The sequence below is a fragment of the Apostichopus japonicus genome, chromosome 10, assembly GCF_037975245.1.
Source record: "Apostichopus japonicus isolate 1M-3 chromosome 10, ASM3797524v1, whole genome shotgun sequence".
Taxonomy (NCBI): domain Eukaryota; kingdom Metazoa; phylum Echinodermata; class Holothuroidea; order Aspidochirotida; family Stichopodidae; genus Apostichopus; species Apostichopus japonicus.
The window spans coordinates 19627388-19648768 of record NC_092570.1 but is presented as its reverse complement, the minus strand read 5'-3'; the positions used below and the strand labels follow the sequence as shown (position 1 = coordinate 19648768).

General features: G+C 36.2%; 2 protein-coding genes across 5 annotated transcripts; one reads left to right on the top strand and one right to left on the bottom strand.

The window, feature by feature from the left end:
- Positions 1-2233: 2233 nt before the first annotated feature.
- LOC139974783 (uncharacterized) lies at positions 2234-13504 on the bottom strand. Of its 4 annotated transcripts, none has more exons than XM_071982202.1 (4): positions 13282-13496; positions 12188-12455; positions 10426-10464; positions 2234-6031 (listed from the first exon to the last, which is right to left on the bottom strand). In XM_071982202.1, the coding sequence occupies exons 1-4, from the start codon at positions 13306-13308 to the stop codon at positions 4566-4568; spliced, it is 1800 nt and encodes a 599-aa protein (XP_071838303.1). In that variant the 5' UTR covers positions 13309-13496; the 3' UTR covers positions 2234-4565. The 4 variants fall into 4 exon arrangements, with proteins under 4 accessions (XP_071838303.1, XP_071838305.1, XP_071838304.1 ...); XM_071982204.1 differs by having other exon boundaries at positions 10435-10464; XM_071982203.1 differs by having other exon boundaries at positions 6029-8957; positions 13282-13504.
- Positions 13505-13601: 97 nt separating this feature from the next.
- On the top strand, positions 13602-19481 carry LOC139974782 (uncharacterized). The gene is made up of 4 exons (XM_071982200.1): positions 13602-13859; positions 14535-14802; positions 15447-15485; positions 16899-19481. The coding sequence occupies exons 1-4, from the start codon at positions 13833-13835 to the stop codon at positions 18371-18373; spliced, it is 1809 nt and encodes a 602-aa protein (XP_071838301.1). The 5' UTR covers positions 13602-13832; the 3' UTR covers positions 18374-19481.
- Positions 19482-21381: the final 1900 nt, after the last annotated feature.

The following is a 21381-nucleotide window of genomic DNA, read 5'->3' as shown; positions in this document are numbered from 1 at the left end:
CATGAGAAAGTCTTTAATGTCGGGTAACGGCAATAAAGTGTAGCAATAATTCATTGAGAATCACTTTTTGTATGGCTTCACTACGTTACCAAATAAGGGTTTATTTCGCAATAGGTAGCTGTCATGGGAAATTCCTTGAACCAAAAATACGCGGTAGATACAATACATATCGTGACAAGGTCATAGTAAGTATCTAACTAATGGCCCGTGTTATATAGTAATAGAACTAGAATTTCTCAACGAGCATTTACGTTTTACATAGGCTTCGTGATCTTACCAGAGATTCAAGTAAAGAGAAAAATGTATGTATGTATGTATGTATGTATGTATGTATGTATGTATGTATGTATGTATGTATGTGTGTATGTATGTGTGTATGTATGTATGTACGTATGTATGTATGTCAGGGCTGTGGGACTCGAGTCCACATAAAGACTAATATGAGTGTCTCGGACTAGATATTATATATAATTGGAGCCCATAAACGTAATCTAATCGTCATTTTGTCTATATAACTACCTGTAATCATGCTCAGAGAAGGCTCATGTTCCATAATTCATAGCTTTGGATGGCACCCATGTTTTGGCTCACATGCACACCCATTCCGTATTTTCCAGTCTATAACAGTTGTTTTCATTTATTCGTTTATTTATTTCATTAGCTTTTCATTTATCTGTTTTAGTTATTTATCATATATCTGGTTGCGTTCCATGACAGTACTTCGCTTCTATCCACGTTACCAAAGCGTCGGTCTCCCGATAAGAATATCTGTATCAGTGAGAAGTGATAGATGTCAGAAAGTAGCTAATAGATATATTGAACAAGTATGCTGCAAAACATACACCTGCTGTATGGAACATGGTTGGTCTAGGCTAAATGTTAATATTTGCTTTGAAAAGGACTATGCGGTCACAACGTTTTTGTTGCAGCTATTATAACATTAAATTACGAACTAGCAATATAGCTAGCTTCTTGTTATTGATGATGTTATTGATTGATTATTGATTGAGTATTTAATATTTGTCGATAGTCGTCCTACAAAGCAAATTTTGGTTTTAGGGATATTCAAATGTTAAATGTCTGTGTTACTCATATAACGCAGATACGATATCGCTTTAACTCCTTAAACCAGTTTTACTGTCGTTGGTGATGATGATTATGATGGTGGTAGTGGTGTTGACGACGACGATAGTAGAAACTTCCTGATACGTGCCACTTTGCGGAGAAACAAGTATATTGAGAAATAATTCTGACCAAACTATTATGATCCATTATTAAGTTTTATGAAGCTGGATATTCATTCGGACAGAACCATCGTTGACAAAATGTAGCCAGCATACCGAGAACGGATGAACTTGTGTTGTGCATTGTTCGACTTGATATTGTTTGTGTCAGCCATTGTTTTTATTTTTTGCACAGCCTTCGTGTTACCAATCTGATCAGTAGTAACATTTGCTTTATTAAAACAAAGATACAACTGGTTTTCAATCGATGTGCTGACCAAATTGAACTTTGTGACGTCATACTTTTAACAACTTAACTAGGTTACGGTCGAAAAACAACCTAGAAGTGTTTGGAGGTATATTCTGAGTATAGACCCTGGAGATATGCACGTGATAATTTAAGACCAAAGCTCCAACAATTTCTTTAGAGGTACACTTAATTCATTCCTTTTTGTTGTTGAAATACATGAACTGAAGAAATACAACATAATTTCTAGGCACAAGTCAAAAGTCACAATATTTACAATATGTACTTTGCACATCCCCAGTCTATATTATTTTGTAATCAAAAGTTTTAGTCAATGTGTATAGTCAATGTACTTTAATAGTTGACACCTGTGGCGGCACCAGCCGTGGCAATCTGGGGGCAACTAGGGGTCAAAAAAATGTGTTTGGTGGGATATAACACTAGTACGGGGGAGTAGTATATAAGGGTGGGTGTGCCCTCTCCTCTTTGGGAATTTTTCTACAAGTAAAATGACGTAGACTCAAAATGCTATCATTTGACAATTTTTCACATTAATGCATTGCATTGGAAGCTGTTTCTAATACAAACGATTTGCGTAGCTCTATACTTTCGATAAGTACCACATCTGGTTGGGGGCCCACTGAGGGGGGGGGCGGGGGCGTGTGGAAGGGGAAAAGTTTATGTTTAGTTGAGCAAAAGATCAATTGAGAAATACCGGTAAGAGACACGAAAACGACCGAACATGAATGAATACTGTGTCGAGTTCATTTTCTAGCCAAATATATTAACTGCAATTAATTCCAATCAAAACATGTAATACTATTTCATAAAGCCAAATTAAATACAACACGCATATGTCTGTTCCTCTCACTTCAGATCAAGTTTTCCAACGGTTTGATGATTACGATAATTACTCTAATATTGGAAACGAAAATGTAACTGAAAAAGGGCAAAAATATATCAAGAACACCTATAAAGACATGTACATGGGCTGTTGTTTCAACTGAGGCAAAAATATGTTGAGAAAACTCGACGTTGACACTAATTTTGCTTTCATAATTTCCAGCTCTTCCGGTTAACGCACAATGATTAGTTAGATTCGTTGTGATAATCTCTGTACAGTTCTTGAACAGTTTGTTTGGTTCTAAATTATTCAGAGATTTTTTTTCTTCACCAATGTTTGCAACATAAATTTCTACTGAACTACTCTTTACATCTCTCTCACATAATTTTCTTACTGATAAACTTGTATTATCTCACACTCAAATAAAAGCTATGAACCATATCATCTCATATCAAAATAGAATACAGACGTTTGTCACCTCTACACATTTATATCACAATAAGATTGGTTGTTTACTGAGAAAACATACTTCGACAATATCCAATGAAGAGAGAGAGAGAGAGATCTTACCACAATCCAGTAAAAGAAATGATATGGATGCTAAAACCGACGTTTCATTTATAGAGGAACTTAATGATTAAGTGGGTAAGATATGATAACTTTTTGGATCAGCAGTAACACGAGTCTATGTAATGATTTTTTGCAATATCTCAGTGTTGTAATTCAGGTATTGTATTGTTAATGACGGATCCCTATTTTTAACTGATAGTTTGGCTCACTTAGGAATATATACACTTTAGCAAAATTCATGTTGCGAGCTCCAATAGCAGCTCATGATTACACAATAATGTCTTGAGTAAATAACAAACCTACTACATAAAAAATATCCACATGGAAGATTAGAACGACAAACAAAACGCAACGTATGGAATTAATTTTATGGTCTCTAAAATAAAATTAAGAAATGTCTAGTGATCAATTAACAAATTTACCTACATAGTGCCATCCGAACACCATACAGTGTTGAATAACAATCAGTAGATACTGTAGTACATGAGGTGGAAAAAAAGTGTCATGTACATTTTAATTAAGCAATATCTGATATAATAATGAGTACTCACATGGATAACATAATGAAGAAACATTTGTAAAAATCACAAGTCACCAATATACAATCTAGTTGACATAAAATCTACTTGTCTCAGTATGACACTCATACCTACTCATATATATGTGTATATATATATATATATATATATATATATATATATATATATATATATATATATATATATATATATATATGAAATAATGAATATTTACAATAATTACAGTACAAACTAGGTTAAGAATATCTTCCACATGATTTCCAACATAGCGTATGACTAACATTGAGTACACATACTGTTATATGAAGGATTTGTAAATCCATATTGTGATACCATTCTAATAATTGAATCTTACAGTGAAGCCTTTGATATGTCTACACTTTCTTCAAACTCCTTAACTTTGCGGTATCCAGTGAATCATTTGAGGTGCATCTTAGTATAGAAGTGCTTAACCTTCAGAACCAAAATAATAGTAACTTTACTTCATCGATTCTTAAAATATGTCGCACTTCATGTTAATTCGCATATGTACATATTTAAAAGAAATATTCTTACAAAAGTAAAAGGAAATGTGATAACGAAAAGAATGTAGTGTGTTCTTTCACAGTAAGGTTGTCAAACAATTGGAGAGAATTATACAGAATGAGAATTACACGAGGAAACATCTTGACTGCAAAGTTCTTTGAGTGAAACGTAGGCGTATATGATATAGGTTAATTGCCCCCTTGTCGTTGACACCGTGTTGGGGCATGAAACAGTATACCTCTCACACCCGAGGACGTTGACTGATGAGGGGGTCGGGTGGTGTCGATTGGCGCTGGCTATTAATACTATCCCTTTAAGTTCCCCAAAGAAATAGCCTATATACACTTTCGATTTTGTGATCCTATCCGGAGATGCAAAGAAGCCTAGAGAGTAGTTGTTGTTTTTTTTTAGAAGCGCAACGTCGGTTATGTTTATTCTTGCGTCTCTATTCCTGGTTCAATACTTTCTTTTCTTTAAAGTGAATATGTACACTGCTTAGATAAGATATTAAAACAAATCTATAAGATGGCATCGTTGTTTGTAAACACTATGCATGCAGAGCCTTTTCTTTTTTATTAAACTCTACCCTACCTATGCATGGTGATAATTAAGAGCATTTATAGGGTATCGTAAAGTACAAATTTCCCGTTAGAAAGGCACAAAAGTCCATGATTCTTTACGAAGCTAATCCCAATAGCCTCGTTACGCGTGGAATAGGTACCTTCACAACTTAGTCTGGCCGAAGCACCGTTCTCTCTGTATGCCATTATTTTATATAGTTTTTCTTTTTCTTCGACACTACCCTTACTTTTCCATAAAATAATGAAATCGGTGAAATCGTGAAACATATCGGCAGGATACAGTAACTGGTCGTGTTGTGGATTTTCAAGAGTTCGGATTATATGATTTGGTGAAGTGCCATCGATAATCTTAACAACTCTACCGTTGGAGTAGGCATACGTCAACGTATCATGGTGAATCGCAGTTGCAATGTGAGGTTTTTCCTCTAACTCTATGGTCTCAACATGCACCAGATCTCTGTCAAATCTGGCAATTGATTGGGATATCGAATCGGTTACAACGACACCTGCAGGCAGCAGGCGACTCAAAATTACACTCAAACATGCTATTTGAGAACCCTCTGGCAACTTTATATCTCTGACTGTAAACGAATCATAAAAACATGCATCTTTTGGTTCCAAAATTTCAACTTGAAAAATCTGGTTCCCGCATCCGATTAAAATGCAAATCTTCGACGGTAAAATGAGCATGATATTACATAATGCAATTTGGGGTAATTTCTTACCAAATCCCAGGAAGTATTCAGATTCTATGACATGTGACCAATCCACGTGAGCTGTGTTATCACATGACACACATGACAAACGTATGGCGGGCTGATCAAAATGACGTTGGTCGGTTACAATCACTGCTTGGTTTTCATTTATGCGAATTGACCCTATGATCGGACCGACTGTTATATTAACAAATCTTGCAGATAGGGATGAAGGGCAAAACCGAACATTAATGTCTACGTCTTTCAAATTTTCCGAGATGTTCTCCGCTCTTTTAAGGCCTCCTGAGATTTGCTCTTCAAACTGGTTTATTTTTTGCAAAAAGTTTAGATCAGGAATGTTGCTTTTTGATTCAGTGCTTTCTTCAATTTGAGTGATGAGTAAAGAAAGATGTTTTAAATCAGTTTTAGTTTTTGTTAAGGATTCTTCTCGAGCTTTCCTAAGATTTGACAGTTTTACCTTTGTATTTTCAAATTGACTCTCAATGGAGTCTTGAAACTTCATTGCAATGATAGCGATGTCACTTTTCATTTCGTCAATACTACTTCTTTTCTCTCGTTCAATCAACTCTTGCTCAAATGACTCAATCATTCGGTATACTTCTTTCACGCCATCGTCAAGAAGAAGCCGAGATTTCTTGATGTTATCGTCAAACTCTTCTTCCGAAAGCACTTCGTGGTCCTCATGGCCAGTGAAGGCACATTCGTAGCAAACAGAAATGCCGCATGTGACACAGAGAAGCTTACCCTCATCATCTGCGTGCCCACAACCTTCTCGTGGTGTAATTTCTGTTGAAGATTTGCAGGGTTTTCATTCACAAATTTAATTAAGTCATACCGTATTAGTAACCTACTTTTAAACATTAAAATGCAGTATTACTTTTCTCTTTCAAATCCATAGCTTCTTCGATGTGTACTGACAATTTCAATTAAACTACTGATAGGAAACACATCATATTCTGCTACATCCCAATTGAAATATAGTTTCGAATAATTTGCAAACGTGTCCGCGATATTATCTTTGAACTTAAATGTCAACAATGTACACAAGAGAGGTCAGCCAGTTATAGTTTAATATACCGGTCCATATTCAGGTATGGGAAGAAAATGACATCAGTGTCGTAGGTGTGTTCGATCCCTTGCTATTTCTACATCGTATGTATCTTTGAAAATGGAAACGGGTATATCCAATAGCAGAGGAATGTAGAGTTTCCAATGAGGGCATCGTAAGTGACAGTCTATCACGCTATTTATCCCCCCAAAAAATGCTCCCTCTAAGATTCAAATTCTTGTTGCTAATGACACACATGTGGTACCAAACTTCATTCTAATTGACAGAGTGCATGGTTATAACCACTTTTGTTGTCCAACAGAACGATTTTAGATTGATGGACTTTGCATGGCAGTACTTCTCAAAATATACGTGCGTTTCAGAATGTAAGAAAGAAAAATTACTTTGATATGATGTAATATGGTATCGTCTGTGTCTAAGTAAATCATTGATTTGCATGTGAGCAAGGATTCGCTTCTTTTCCACATTATATACAGATGTTCACAGCAAGTGTGATTTTGCGAATGATTGAGTAAAAAAGGGATATTTTTGGTGTATACACCATTGTCGATCTGGCTTTAACTATATTGAATTCTGCTAAAAGGTATACATCCAATTACTTTTAGCTTTGACGTTAGAAACGACGGAAGCGAGGGTTGGGTGGTAACATACGACTGCTTAAATTGAAAAAAATATATATAACAAAAGGATGGGCATTTGAAGCATCATGAAATTGGTTTCGAAAGACAAGTATCTGGTAGTTTAGCACACCACATTGTGTTCACTGAATATTTTCCAACCAGTCTGCTAAATTATAGATAAAGTTACATGTTTTTACTAGCTTCCATTTTTCAATATGATTACACCAGTAAATATCTTTGGTGCGTCATAGATGAAAATCTGGGATTGTGAAATGCAGCCTTTTCCTCACATACCTTTCCAGACATGTGTGATTGTCCACAATTAGATAATTAAAACCGTATATTAAATCATTACATTGCTGCACCCTAGCTTATGGTAACCTTCTTAATCTGTGCCAAGTCAGAATTGGCAACGTGGCTTTTCTGCCGCAATTTGAGTAAATTCCTTTTTATGTTTTCTTTTATTTCTGCCTTTATTGACTAGCTTTGTTATGATGCCGGGATTTTTTCTTCTTCTTCTTCTTCTTCTTTGTACCTTTTAAGTTGACTTTATGTCAAAGTTACAGTGTGTCGTACAGTTTGACTTTCCCGTTAGCAAGACAGAGCAATCCATGATTCTTCACAAACCCTATGCCGATGGCTTCGTTACTCGTGCAATATGTGTTTTCATGACTTATTCTGACTAAATCACCGTTCGAGCGATAAACCATAACTTTGCAGGATTTCTCATTTTGCCCTTCAATGCCTTTGCTCTTCCACAAGATACTGAAAGCAGCAGCATCGTGAAGCATGTCAGCGGGGTAAAACAATTTGTCACCCTTTGTTGGATTTTCTAGAGTTCGGATAACATATTTCGGTGAGTTCCCATTGACAAGCTTTACCGACTTGCCATCAGAGTAAGCATACACAAACTTCTTATCAAAATAGCCTGTTGCAAAGTGAGGCTTCTCGTTCAATTCCATGGTTTCCAGAAGCTTCATATCTTTGTCTAGTTTATAAATTGAGTGTGACACAGAATCGATTACAATTAGGCCAACATTGCCTGGTGATTGAGACCTTATAATACTGATACATGAAATTATCGAATCCTCTGGCACACAGAAATCTTTTACTGTAAAGGACTGAAAGTAGCATGTATCTTTTGGTTCCAAAATGTTCACTTGAAATATTTTGTTCCCACATCCTATTAAGATGGAAATCTGCGATGAAGATATGAACAATGTATTACATAATGCAACTCTGGGTAACTTCTTACCATACCCCAGGAAATATTCAGATTCAATGACATGTGACCAATATACATGAGATGTGTTATCACATGAAACACATGATAAGCGAATGGCGGGCTGATCAAAATGACGTTGATCAGTTACAATCACAACCTGATCTTTATTTATTCGAACCGATCCTACCACCGGACCAACTGTTATGGAAACAAATCTAGCAGAAAGAGAATAGGGGCAAAAACGCACGCAAATTTCAATATCCTTCAAATTTTCGCTGATGCGTTCCGCTTTCTTAATGCCCTCAGAGACATCATGTTTGAAACCATTTATTTTCTGCAGAAATACTAAATCGGGGCTATCGCTTTTTGACTCAGTATGTTTAAGAATGCTGTCACTGAGTAACCGAAGTTGACTCAATTCTCTTTCGGTTTTCTCCTCGGTTCTTTTTCGGTTATTTTTCATTTTAGACAGTTTCATTTCAGACAGTTCAAGTTGACGTTCCATTCCTGTGTTAAACGTTTGAACAATTGTGGCAACTTCTCTTTGTATTTCCTTATCACTAACAGTTGCTTCTCCTGTATTTAAGTCTTGTTCGAGTGAGTCAATCATTCGATTAACCTCTTGCAGCTCATCTTCAACAAGCCGTTGATAAATCTCTATCTCGTTGCCAAACTCTTCTTCTGAAAAAACTTCGTGGTCCTTGTGGTTGACAAATGCACATTCGTAGCAAACATACGTGCAGCAAGTGACGCAGAGTAGTTGACTCTCTTCATCCAGATGCCCACAACTTTGACGTTCTGTTGAAGATGTGCAGGGTTTGAATCACAAAGAACACACAGACATACAGAAGTTGATTTAGGTGTTTTTGTGTTTCTTACTTTGGAGGGAAGCCGTTTGATTTTTCATTTTAAAGACACCTCTCACTATAAACTAACCTAAATTTGCTAACAGAGATTGTTAAATTGCGCATCTCTTTAGCCAGACTTCCATGGAAATTCCATAACATTCAACTGGTGATTAACGTAATAAGTAATTTTGAAAATGCGAAAGGGTGTTACTGTATTCCGAATACCATTCGTTGTAATTGTATCTAAAAAGAACTACGGTTTGCGACAAAATGTAAAAAAGAGCGCGTAAAAGCTAGTAATTTCACTCATTTGAATCTGGTGGAAAATGGCATTTTGTCTTAAAATCCCTTTGAAAATCACTCATGGTGGACTGGTGTAAGGGGAAGATAAGGAAGATTTTTTGGTGAATTTATATTATTGGAATCTCTGTGGCTAAAGAACTAAAGGAGAGCTCATTAAATTGGGAGAAGATTCAACAATTAATCAGCGATAGTCCCGTAGAAGCCGAGCTGAGATATGAAAAGTTTCTGAAACGTCATTGTAAATACATTGAAAGAAATTAATTGAACAAATGCTGTTATTATATGTATCATTGAAACGCGGTGGTAACGTTACGTCATGATGCTTTCACATCGGAAAGGGAAACATTCGGTTTCAAGAGGTTATTAAAACCGTGTTCAATAAAGTTTGCAAAGTTGAAACAAGTTGTAAACACGATTCTATATGTTGTCATAATACGTTATACAGTTATAAAAAAAAAGAGCATTAGAAGAGTATACTGAATTGTGATAGGAGGCAAATACATTTTTAAGCGTACATGTGCCGACTTAGTAACGACATATATGAGCTAGTATCAGCAGGGAGTTGTTATGTTCCATAACAACTCCCTGGTATCAGTACCTTAATTTGATTATTTTAGTCTTTCATTCCAAGCTCATTTTGTAGAAAACGTTAGTTGGTTATCTTATCACCGTCACATGGCTTGCACATAGCCTGTCCTTTACAGCAGTTGCATATCAATTGTCGCTGTGTATCACGATATGTGGGTAGTGGGTTTTAGGGCATTATTCTGTAGGCCCTCTGACGTCACATTACCATTCCGTGTAACCATAACTGAACATTTACAGAAATATGAAAGATAGGCTTCGAATACGTGACAGGTTATCGAACTATTCCAGTGGTTCTTAATGATTAAAATTTCTCTTTATGAATCGTACCCAACGATTACCTTGTTACCTTCATACTTCCCCTCTCCCCTTTTTTTATTTGAAAGTATCTTTTGGTTCAATTTCGTTCATTCCACATCACTAATTTTCTTTTTAAGTATTAGACAATTTCATTGTTACTTGAAAAAACCTTGGTTCATATGAACAGCCATAAAGTAACACAAAATGAAACCAAATATGAAATACAGTACCTCCATTACCTTTTTCCTCCGCAACTTCGTTAGTGGATTCTGAAAGAAAAATCAGCAACTGCGTGTCAGTGCATGATTACATCGAAATTCTAAGAAATTTTGATCGAACTAATTATGAAGACGTTGTACATATTATAATAATGACTGGTATATTAACCTTAATAAATCGTTCTTACACTGCCTTTCAACAAAGTTCTTGCAGTCTGCTGTTTCTATATTTTAAACTCAACGCTTAGAAATGGCAGCATATGCAGCAAGCATTGCTTCAGTGTCAACTTTCTGTCTCCGCCAGACCTCAAGTAACTCTTTGCAGATTTTCACATTAAGTCCGAGTAGGCATTATTTTTTTTATTAACACGGACTAAATTGTCTCGTTCAATACGCTAATAATTGATGATTGTATACAGAAAGTATGCCCCGGAATGTAATTAAAATTATGAAACTACAACTACTTCTTAAAATATGTAAACGTTTAAAACATAGACTGAAGATATATACTAAAATTTTAAACTGTTTACAGGCTAAATGCGAGTGGATTTCGCCATTTACTAGCAGGAAAAGCAATGACACATTTCTGCCAGTATAGACACATGTTGCTTTAGTATTAATCAGATCAAGGAAAGTAACAGAGGAATTTGAATTTACAATTTTTTTTCTTTTATGTACTCCCATCTTTCAGCATGTGGCTAAAATTCTAAGTCTGAGAGCATATATATTTATACGGAAATTATGTCCGACAGTTCCACATAGCCTACCTTAGTTAGTGATGACGTCGCAATGAACAAGTAGGTTACTGTTATGTTAGTGTTTACGTACGAGCCTGATGTTATTAATGTTACATGTTGGACGGGCCTGAACCAGGAATAAAACGCTTGGGTTGGTGTAGGTTTATTGTTTTAGTTGTTACTTACCGTTACCGTTGATCCATCAATATATCCGTTGAATTACATAACATCATACTCTTATCGTCTTATTGTTCCATATTGTTCCATGCAAACCATAACAGTTACTACTATAAGTAATATGGTTATATCGATTGGTTAGTAATATTGATAGGTTTAATATTAGACAGGCTCAGACAGACTTTACTTGACTCGAACAATGCAACTAAAAGGCTCGAACGACTAGACATGAACGTTAAGCTTGTTTCGATACTCGACAGCCTTGTGACACGACTCGGCTCGATATTCAGTGACTCGAAAACTATAGCAATAGCCTAAAGGTCTATTTTTCATCAATGTTTCCACCTACACCAATGACAATAGCTGCTAGATTTAAATTTTACTTTACGATACAAAATTCGGACTACGGATAGCGTAGGTTACAGCATATTTCTATAAGAGTGAACAACATGCGATATGCCACACTGGTTTGCCTTCGTCGCCCTAGAATGATTGATTTACTTTAACACTTTCTTTACTGTTTCTTTTTCTTCCTGTTCTTCTTTTCTTTCTTTTTTAGTTCTTTTCTTAATTCTTTTTTGTAAGTTATTTTTGTACTCTATGTACAGGGAGTGTATCACTAGATAAGCCCAAAGGGTGTTTCTTGATACACTTCCTTCCACATTCCATAACTCTCTGTATTCGCTACAAATAATGTCTATGTTGTGGGGAAAAACAAATAAATAAACGAAACGAAATAAACGAAACACTGACGTGTCCTTTTACTTGCAGTGAGTTTTCGTCTGTGGTATATTCTATGAGGAGTAATTGATCATATTACAATATCGGAATACTTTTAAAAATAATGGCACACTACTCACCGGTTGTGATTTTCGATTGGTAAGATCTGACTATGCCGGCCAATCTGTTCAGGTCAAGTGCCTCTACGCATTTCAATAAAGGTCCCACGTTAGATTCAGAGATAATGTTCTTTTCTTCCAACTTCAAAATAAATTTGGTGTCATCAGCAATGTCGTTGCTTTCAATAAATTTTCGCTCCACCTCACAAGTCATTAAAATTTTCTTTCTCTCGTCTATTGTGACTTCCTTGTAAAGCATCACGGTGAAAGCATTGTATTCGTCATTCGCCTGTTGGAAAACAGCAATGCAATTGATACACATTTAATTACATGAATGTGGATGTTTCACATAATGCTGCAAAATAAATACTTGTCTTTACGCAAAACGGCAGAGGAAGCATTAAAATTGAGGAACAATTTAATGGTTCATTGAGTGAGGAAATTAACACGTATCCTTAATTAATTTATTTACGAAGAAAAGTTGCATAATTAGGGAAAGGTATTTCATAAACAATGTTTAAGAAAAACAATGTAACTAATGTCTCCTGATATATCCTTTAAACTGAAAGTTTTCCGGTAAATAAAAATAATGAATATATTATTAACCTCGCACAGGAGCGGCATTAATGCATGGGTCTCGGTTATAATGTGCTGCTAGCTCCTTCTTCTATAATTGCTGAATGTAGCACAGTAGACCTATATCTCATTTCTACGCATTATGACCTAGGCTCAATTAACATATAGGAAGACTTGATTCTACCCAGTAAAGAAATAAAGACAGTTTAAAACACATTTTCGCTAAAAAGAGTATATTAAGTCGTTGAAAAGTATCAAACAGATCCTACGTCGGAATCATTGGAAATACTAATAAACTAATTCCCAAATCAATTAGTTATAATTCACTACCCACATTCCTGTTTTGAAATGCCAACTCCACGACTCTGTAATGCAGATTTTCGAAAATTTTGACCAAAGTTCTGACTGTAGCGTATAACGTATTCATAACCGGATGCTCTGCCCGACTTGATATTTAATAGACGAGCAATGTAATAGACGAAAGACCGATACAGTGGGAAAATGTAGTACTAATTATATAAAAAAAAAGGGTTCCATACCGTTCTTTTGTCTGCCCCTTCTTCCATCGTGTGCGTGTACCGAGCTTCTTGTTCCAAATTGTTCTCTTTTAGGCTACTTCAAGCTTCTTCCTGGCCAGTGGATTACAATCGGTTCCAGAAAATTTCTTCATATGACATACTTCGTACTAGCTGTTATTTTCCGTGTACACTACATTCGGTTAGTCTTCGTGACCGTCTGCATTGGTGAACTACCAATGATGAACTGCCATAGAAATTCTTTAACCACGACAAGCATGCATGCGTCAACAAGGAAGCAGTCACCACATTGAGTTGATAGAGCGCCACCCACCCCTAGTCTCGGTTCTGATTGCTGTATAGAAATCGTGTAGTCTTAATTTGCTTGTTTGAAAGCCGTTTGCCAAGAAAAAATGTTTTGTTATTTATTTTAAGGGTAAACAGCAACACAGAGTACATACAGTGAAGAAAGCATAACTTTTTCGTCTTATTGGAAGTAACAAAACTGTCGCAGATGGACAGAAATCCACAGAGTGAATGAAACCAAGTTGGTGGAATGACGTTCACTGATCATCATGGCGGCTTTGCCACACGAATTAACGGTAAGGTACCGTACCGTTGTAAGAACGTTCTGTTTAATAGGCTAATGTGTTACACTCAGTATATATATGTATCATATGAAACAGCTTTTCTGCATTATTTACTTGAAGTTGACAAGGGTTTTGGACTAAGTTTATAGACGCACCAACATATTCTTTGAAGGGAAATGCACGATAGACACATATGAGAGTACGAGAAAACATTTCACCGAACCTTTTCTAAGCCAACTTATAACAAATGTAGTCCAGGTTACAGCACGTTAGAGTTACAAATCCAAACAGTTTGCACCGAAACTTGTGTTAAGCATGTTTTAAGCACATATGAATGCCGCATTCGTGCACATTAGTTGTTTTTTAGTTGGGGGTAGGGGAAGGGAGGGGAAGATCTAGAGGTTTTACAACCAGTTGTTGGTCATCGTTTGAAAGGACCGTAACTGGAAACCGATCAGAATCATGTATGTTATAACCATGTCACCTGAAGATTTCTAAAATGTCGGTTACTTGTAACAATAATAAAATTATCGAGCCCCATGTAAGGTTCTGTATGCCCCACATAGCCTATGTTTGGCTCGAAAGTTTCGAGCCATTTTAACGACATATGAACCAATTTTCACGTTGACACAGTGCTTATCACTCCATTTAATCATTAGTGCTGTTGTTTATTGCTTTGACCAACAGTCAACCTCAGAATACAAGGGACTCCTTTTCAAGCTGTATAACCATGCTACTATAGATGTCAGAAGAAAAATACTACTTTACTTTCAAGTGGAGCGAAGTTTCATTGAAAGTGAAAACGTTAAAGATGACGTAAAATTCATTTTGAAGCTAGAGGAGAAAAACATCATCTCTGAATCTAACGTTGAACCGTTGCTGAATTGCTTAGGGAAGCTCAAAATGAAGAAATTGGCTGAAATAGTGACAACTTACCAAACGACGATAACGAAAGGTGAGTGAATTGGCCAGTGCTCTCTAAAATGTGTATTGTGTACGATAAATGGATATAGGCCTACTGTATATGACCTAACCATTCCGAAAATATCTCGGAGAGCTAGTTTCGTGAGAATGGTGGTCTGATATAGTCCGCATTTGGTCCGATGAAAGGTACACAAATTATTGGTGCAAGCTAATCCAAAATGTACGCTTAGAAATATTTTACACTCCTAATGAGTGGCACGGTGGCGTGTACGGCCATGGTATTTATTCTCTCTGCAAGCTGGAGACCGTTGAAGATGAGCGAAACATTACAAATTGTGTTGTGAACTAACAATGGCGATGTTCCGCCGAGTTTTATTCAAATTATGTTCACTTAGGCCTACAATTAGCTACAAACGTAATTTAGCCTACATCACAGCAGAAACAGTTATTAATTAAGTTAATTAAAACTAGTGAACCTTTTAACTTTATCAAGGAGAATCAGCTCAATAATATCAATTTAAGAATCTTGAATTTAAGAATGCATAGAATATATAGATATTTTAAGTTATTCTTTGCTTTTCGAATTGCATTTATTCGTTAGCCTTCTTTTCCTCTGATGTAAGACGAACGTAATCAAGCCAAGATTTTAAGTTTCACTTCTTTGTTTTGTTACAGAACCTGCTAAACAAAGTGCAGAAGAAGAAGACAATGAAGGTATTACTTCTTATGTTGTTTCTGTAACAGGGTGGTCAGGATCCTATACCCTGTAAATTAGGAGAGAGCGATAACGTAGAGATTCGTCTTTAGGCGTTATACAGTCACAAATTTATGTCGCGCGCCCTATACTAACTTTATAGTTAATTTTTATAATGGGGGGGGGGGGGATAAATCAACCCTGTTACATCTCTGTTTGGCGACTGGCGTGTGACTGGCTTTAAATATATGAAAAGGAATGAGCACAAATTAGTAGACAATTACTTACAATAGGTAGACATCATCTATAGTAAATTGCCACGAACATATATACAGTATGCCGTACGATACGTTAGTAAACGTATACGGTATTAAAACTTTTTGTAGAACGTGCGCCGATATGGTGCACATATTAACTGTATAGTGTTTAGCATTAAACCTAATTGTAGACCTAATTTATAGCCTAACTACTATGTAAATGCATTATATATCATGTCTAAAATTTCACTTTTAACTCATATGCAAGTAGGCCATATGGCCAGTGGGTTATTGTGATCGCCGGTGATGGACATGAATATGATGTTTGTGTCAGCAACCCGTAATAAACTATTCAGAAATCCAGGCTGGTTCTGCGTATTTTTTAACCAAAATAACATGCAAGGATTATATTAAGTTCCCCTCACTTTCATTACAGTCTTAATACACAATTTAGGCCAACCCCCTCTATTTTTACAGCCTGGATCCGACGCCCCTGTAGTTCGTACAATAGTTCCAGTTTCATTAAATCATTAACTCTATGATATGTACAAACGTATCGATATGTGTGCTTTTCTTAAGGACATAAACCAACCATCATTTGTAACTAACATGAGAAAGATCTTTATGTTGAATCATTCCACAAAACAGCTAAAACATGTTCCTCCGTTTTGACTCAGTGATATCCTTTCTTAAAAGTCGTGTCTGGGAGCTGTCAGTTTGTAAATCTTTGATGCCATAGCGCCTTTTGAATATGAAACCTTTTTACTTTCTCTTAGTTTTTCCTTTCATATTTTCAAGGAAAAGTGTTGACTTTGACACCTGCTATCATTAGTTCATGTAAACAGTTTCCATATTTTAGATGGCAGTATTTGCAAAACTCACCTTCCATTCCAGAAAATAAAACGATGTAATAAACTAAGAAAAACATAAGAACATGGAAAGACACTATGGCTCGATGATTTCATATTTGGACTCCATCAATTATTCTTCAGCCTTGTGTGTCTTTGTGTGAAGAATCATTAAATCTGTGATATCTTCCAAATGGAATACGATTTTTCATAACTGTTAGGGGATTATGTTGATAGAATTTATTCCTATATATATATATATATATATATATATATTTATATATATATATATATTATTTTATCTCCATTATATTTCAATCTTCAACAGACATTCCATCATTCGAACACTGTAAACACAAGGAAGGTAAAAATATGCTGCTCTGTGTCACTTGTTGCATGTATGTTTGTTACGAGTGTACGTATTTCGATCACAACGATCACCAAGTATTTTCCGAGGACGACTTTGGTGACGAGATAGAAATATATCGACGGCTTATTGAAGATGAGCTCAACGAAGTGAATAGAATGATTGATTTGTTTGAACAAAATGTATATGTGAGGGAAGAAAGTATGGTTAGTGAAGAGATCCGAAACGAGATTACAACCATTACTAAAAAGTTTCGAGAAAGCATGGATCATCAACTTGACACTGCTGAGAAAGAGCTGTCAAAACTGAAAAAAGCGCGGGAAAATGCCCTGAAAGAAACTGACAGAGAACTACGTCATCTTTCATCACTTAGTAAGAAAATTTCAGCCAAAATCGAGTCAAAAACCAACAAAGCTGACTTGGTAGTTTTACAAAAGATAAATAGTTTCAACGATCAAATTTCAGATGGGATTAAGAAGGCAAAAATTATCAATGAAACCATGCAAGACGTAGAAATCAATGTGCACTTCCGTCCTAAGTCCCTCTCTGCAAGATACATTTCCATAACAGTTGGACCGGTGGTTGGATCGGTTCGAGTAAATAAAGATCAGGTTGTTATTGTAACTGATCAACGTCATCAAGATAAGCCCGCCATTCGCTTATCATGTGTTTCATGTGATAACACATCTCATGTTAATTGGTCACATGTCATTGAATCTGCATATTTCCTGGGGTATGGTAAGAAGTTACCCAGAGTTGCAGTATGCAATAACTTACTAGTGCTGCCATCGAAAATTTTCATTTTAGTCGGATGTGGTACCAAAATATTTCAAGTTGAAGTTAGGGAACCAAAAGATACATGTTATTATTGTTCGTGCACAGCTAAGGATATCGATTTGACAGATGGGTCTGAAATAACGTATATAAATGTGATTTTAAGTCCTCAATTGCCGGCAGGTGTCCTTGTTACCGACTCGGTTTCCAACTCAATAACCAGGCTTGACAGAGATCTGATGCCTGTGGAAACCCTAGAGTTAGAGGAAAAACCTCACGTTGCATCAGGGTTTTTCGATCAAAAGTTTACATACGCTTTTTCTGATGGCAAAGTGGTAAAACTTATCAATGGTAGCTCACCTAAACAGGCAGTACGTACTCTAGAAAGTCCCTCAGGAAAAGAAACCTTCTACCCTGTGAGTATGTTTCACGATGCTGCAGCTTTCAGTATCTTGTGGAGGGGTGAAGGTACAGCCGGGGAACATAGAAAACCTTACAAGGTAATGGTCTATCGTTCAAAAGGCGATTTAGTCAGAATCAGCTGTGAACAGGATCAAGGCACATGTTCTATGAGGAGCGAGGCGGTTGGGATCAGTTTTGTGAAGAACCATGGTTTGATATGCCTTTCTGATGGAAAAGTTATTCCTTATGATACCTTGTAACATTAAAACAATGTCATTGTGAATTAACACAAGACGCACATAAAAGCCTAATATAACTGTGTCGTTAATCCAGGTGGCAGATGGGGGGGGGTGGGTAAGTGGTCCCCTGGACGTTTAAAACTGGTTGCAATGTATAATATTGCCCTCCAAATATTGCTAGTGGATGAAAAACAGAAGATAAACGAAATTTGAATGTTTTAAATTATCGAAGTTAAAACATATTACATTGATTATAAAAATACCTATTTGGAATAATGAAAAAATCTGAATATTTTATTGAAAAATTTGTGCATGACAAGACGTACACGTCGGTCAAGTTACATTATTGTTTACAAATAATAACGTGATCGTATTGATGAAATTAACTGGAATAAATATACAACTTATTTGCTTCCTTGTTCGTGTTGGGGTTGAGAAAAGATGCAGGCGGCAGACCTTGCGTTCAATTTGTGTATGCCTTTGATTTCATGGCTTAGAGCTTGTATAGGTAGGTTTAGCCCTTCGCTCCTAGTTTGGACGAATTGATGAAATACTTGTTGAACCACAAATATTAGAGAAAGTTTTTTATCCCTTTCAATCCATACAAGTGCATTTCTCATAACCGATCAATCACAAACATTAACTTTTGTTCTCGACCTCTTTCATTCATTAACGAATTTGCTATTTACATTTCTACCTATGTACTGGGTACTTTTTATATGTATAACTGGTAATACCATTGTTTATTTTACTGTATAAAGGATTGAAAAGAACTGGAAAGGAACCTGATGAAGGTGCTACCACTATTAAAGCAATAAAATCCGAGAATTGATCAAGAATTGAAGTTAAAGTGCCAGTAACCATCAAGAATGATACACTTTCATGTTCATTAACATTTTACATTAACATTTTGGCAGATCATAACTTAATGTTTATAGAATCATATGTTTATAGATTCATAGAATCTCTTTAATGGCTTTGCATTATGTAAATACGAGTCTAGCACCGTAAAAATGCTAAACGTCTAAGGACGTTTTTCATTTAGACGTTTGGTGTGGTTCATATCACTTCAAGTGTAGGTCAAAGACAAATGACAATTATGAAATAAACGATTCATATAGTTACAGTTGAGGGGTTTTTCTGTTTTTCATTGTGTACAATTTGTGAGCGATTAGGTAGGTCGTGATGTACAGTGCCAGGCAATGTATTAACTAGTGGTGAAGCATTTTGGATTATAAAAAAGTATACCATTCATGAGTGCGAGCAATATGACATACACAGTCATTGTAATGCCGGTTTGCAGCAGTGTGTGTGCTCATTTCGGCATCTGCATCGTATACCCGTTTTGCGAAATACCCAAGATGGCCAACCGCGGGGCCGTAGTGCTTGAGAGTCTGGACAATTTCATAAGGCTGAAAGAGTTTGTTTTTATATTGCATTTCAGTTTTCTGAGTTTTCGAGGACCTCTGAATACTTGGGAAAGACACGAGAGGCAAGAACTACATCAATAAGCAGTAGCAGGTTCTCAGTTAATGTTCAGCGAGAAATATCGCCAGTTGGATAGAGCAAAGGGAAAATGAAAATGAAAATGTAGCTTGATAGAGCAAAGTGTGTTGTATGCCTGTGTGGTGCTCCTGCCTAAGACCTTAAGAGCCCGCATAGCCAATAAGTGAGAGAGAAGACTACGTCCTCCCACTCGTTCGTATCATCATATGAGTTCCACTACGGTGCTACTATAATGATTTACCTCAATTAACCAATGTATACAGGACAGAATATGGAAAATGTTGTAGGTGGCTACCTTTATTTTCACAAATTTCTTATCCCAGAGAGAGAAATTGTTTTGCTGCTCATAAATAATTCATTGGTCTAACTTTCAAAAGATGCAACATCCATTACTCATTAGGCTAATCCTGTAATGCGTCATTATGTTTGGGAAGTAAAGCTGCTGCAGAAGTTTACTTGTGAGACTGATTTCATACGCTATTACCCTTCAATTTAAGTCTTTAGTAGTATGTTTACTACGATGAGAATCTACACGGTAGACTTTAGGCAGTTTCTGTACTCTCGGCACCCCATACTTTCCACTGATCACTTTCCGCACACAAATATCTGGTGCAGAAATAACTTTTATTTTTCACTTGTAAACATGTACATTGTATGTTCTTCTTCAATTTTAAGAAACCAAATCCAAGATGATAAAAATAATCTGGGAAAGCACTAGAGAAAGTCCCTTCCTAACTTTATGACTTCTTCATTGCCACCTCAATTTTATTAAGCCTAACATATTATTAAACCTAGCTAGTCTACATCAGGTTTACCACTGCCATAATGAAGATTCAAATCATGCAACTCAAAAAAGGTTATACAATTTATAGGCTAGGCTACCTAACGTTAGGCTACTTTGCTAGGTGTACACCATGCACCACAAACCAGTCTTAGCTAGGTAAGGCCTAACTGAGGCTGAGCTAATTATTACTCTTAATTTTAGAACTTACTGTACATAGCCTAGGCAGTAACAGGTACAAGTAACATGCTGGGCAGGCCTGTGACTCACTTAGAATTAGTTACCAGGTGCCTAGCATAATTTGTGGCAGTGGTCCATTTATATTCATTCATTACCCAATTTTCTCAAATGGGGTAACAAAGCAATACCACGAAATTTCTCTTAGGAGATTCTGGTCAGAGCAATTGTCTCAGTGCCGCCCAAAACATTTTAGTTGACGAACTGGTTGCCATGTAGCTTAGCCAATGTCACATTGCAATGTAAGGTTAACGTTATGTCTTACTACGTAACGCTACTGCTAGGCTACTTTCGCTAATCTCGCACGGTATTGCGAACAACTTATGCCTAAATTCCAGACCCCGAAAGACCAAGATATCGTGATTTAAGCAAACTGCTTTCGTCCCGCAGAGCCACTTCTTTTCTTAACCTTCGCCTAACAGTCATGCGAAATTCAGGAATTTTTAAGAAATATTAGTGACAGTTTACATCAACTTACCGAATCTCGAAAGGTATAGTATGTATA

Excerpts from the sequence above, each read along its gene's own strand:
- LOC139974783 (XM_071982202.1), bottom strand. The coding sequence starts at position 13,308 with ATGGAAGAAGGGGCAGACAAAAGAACG. Across the intron at positions 10,465-12,187 it reads CCAATCGAAAATCACAACCG|AATCCACTAACGAAGTTGCG; the intron begins GTGAGTAGTGTG and ends TTTTTCTTTCAG. Across the intron at positions 6,032-10,425 it reads GGAGGAAAAAGGTAATGGAG|AAATTACACCACGAGAAGGT; the intron begins GTACTGTATTTC and ends AATCTTCAACAG.
- LOC139974782 (XM_071982200.1), top strand. The coding sequence starts at position 13,833 with ATGGCGGCTTTGCCACACGAATTAACG. Across the intron at positions 14,803-15,446 it reads CCAAACGACGATAACGAAAG|AACCTGCTAAACAAAGTGCA; the intron begins GTGAGTGAATTG and ends GTTTTGTTACAG. Across the intron at positions 15,486-16,898 it reads AGAAGAAGAAGACAATGAAG|ACATTCCATCATTCGAACAC; the intron begins GTATTACTTCTT and ends AATCTTCAACAG.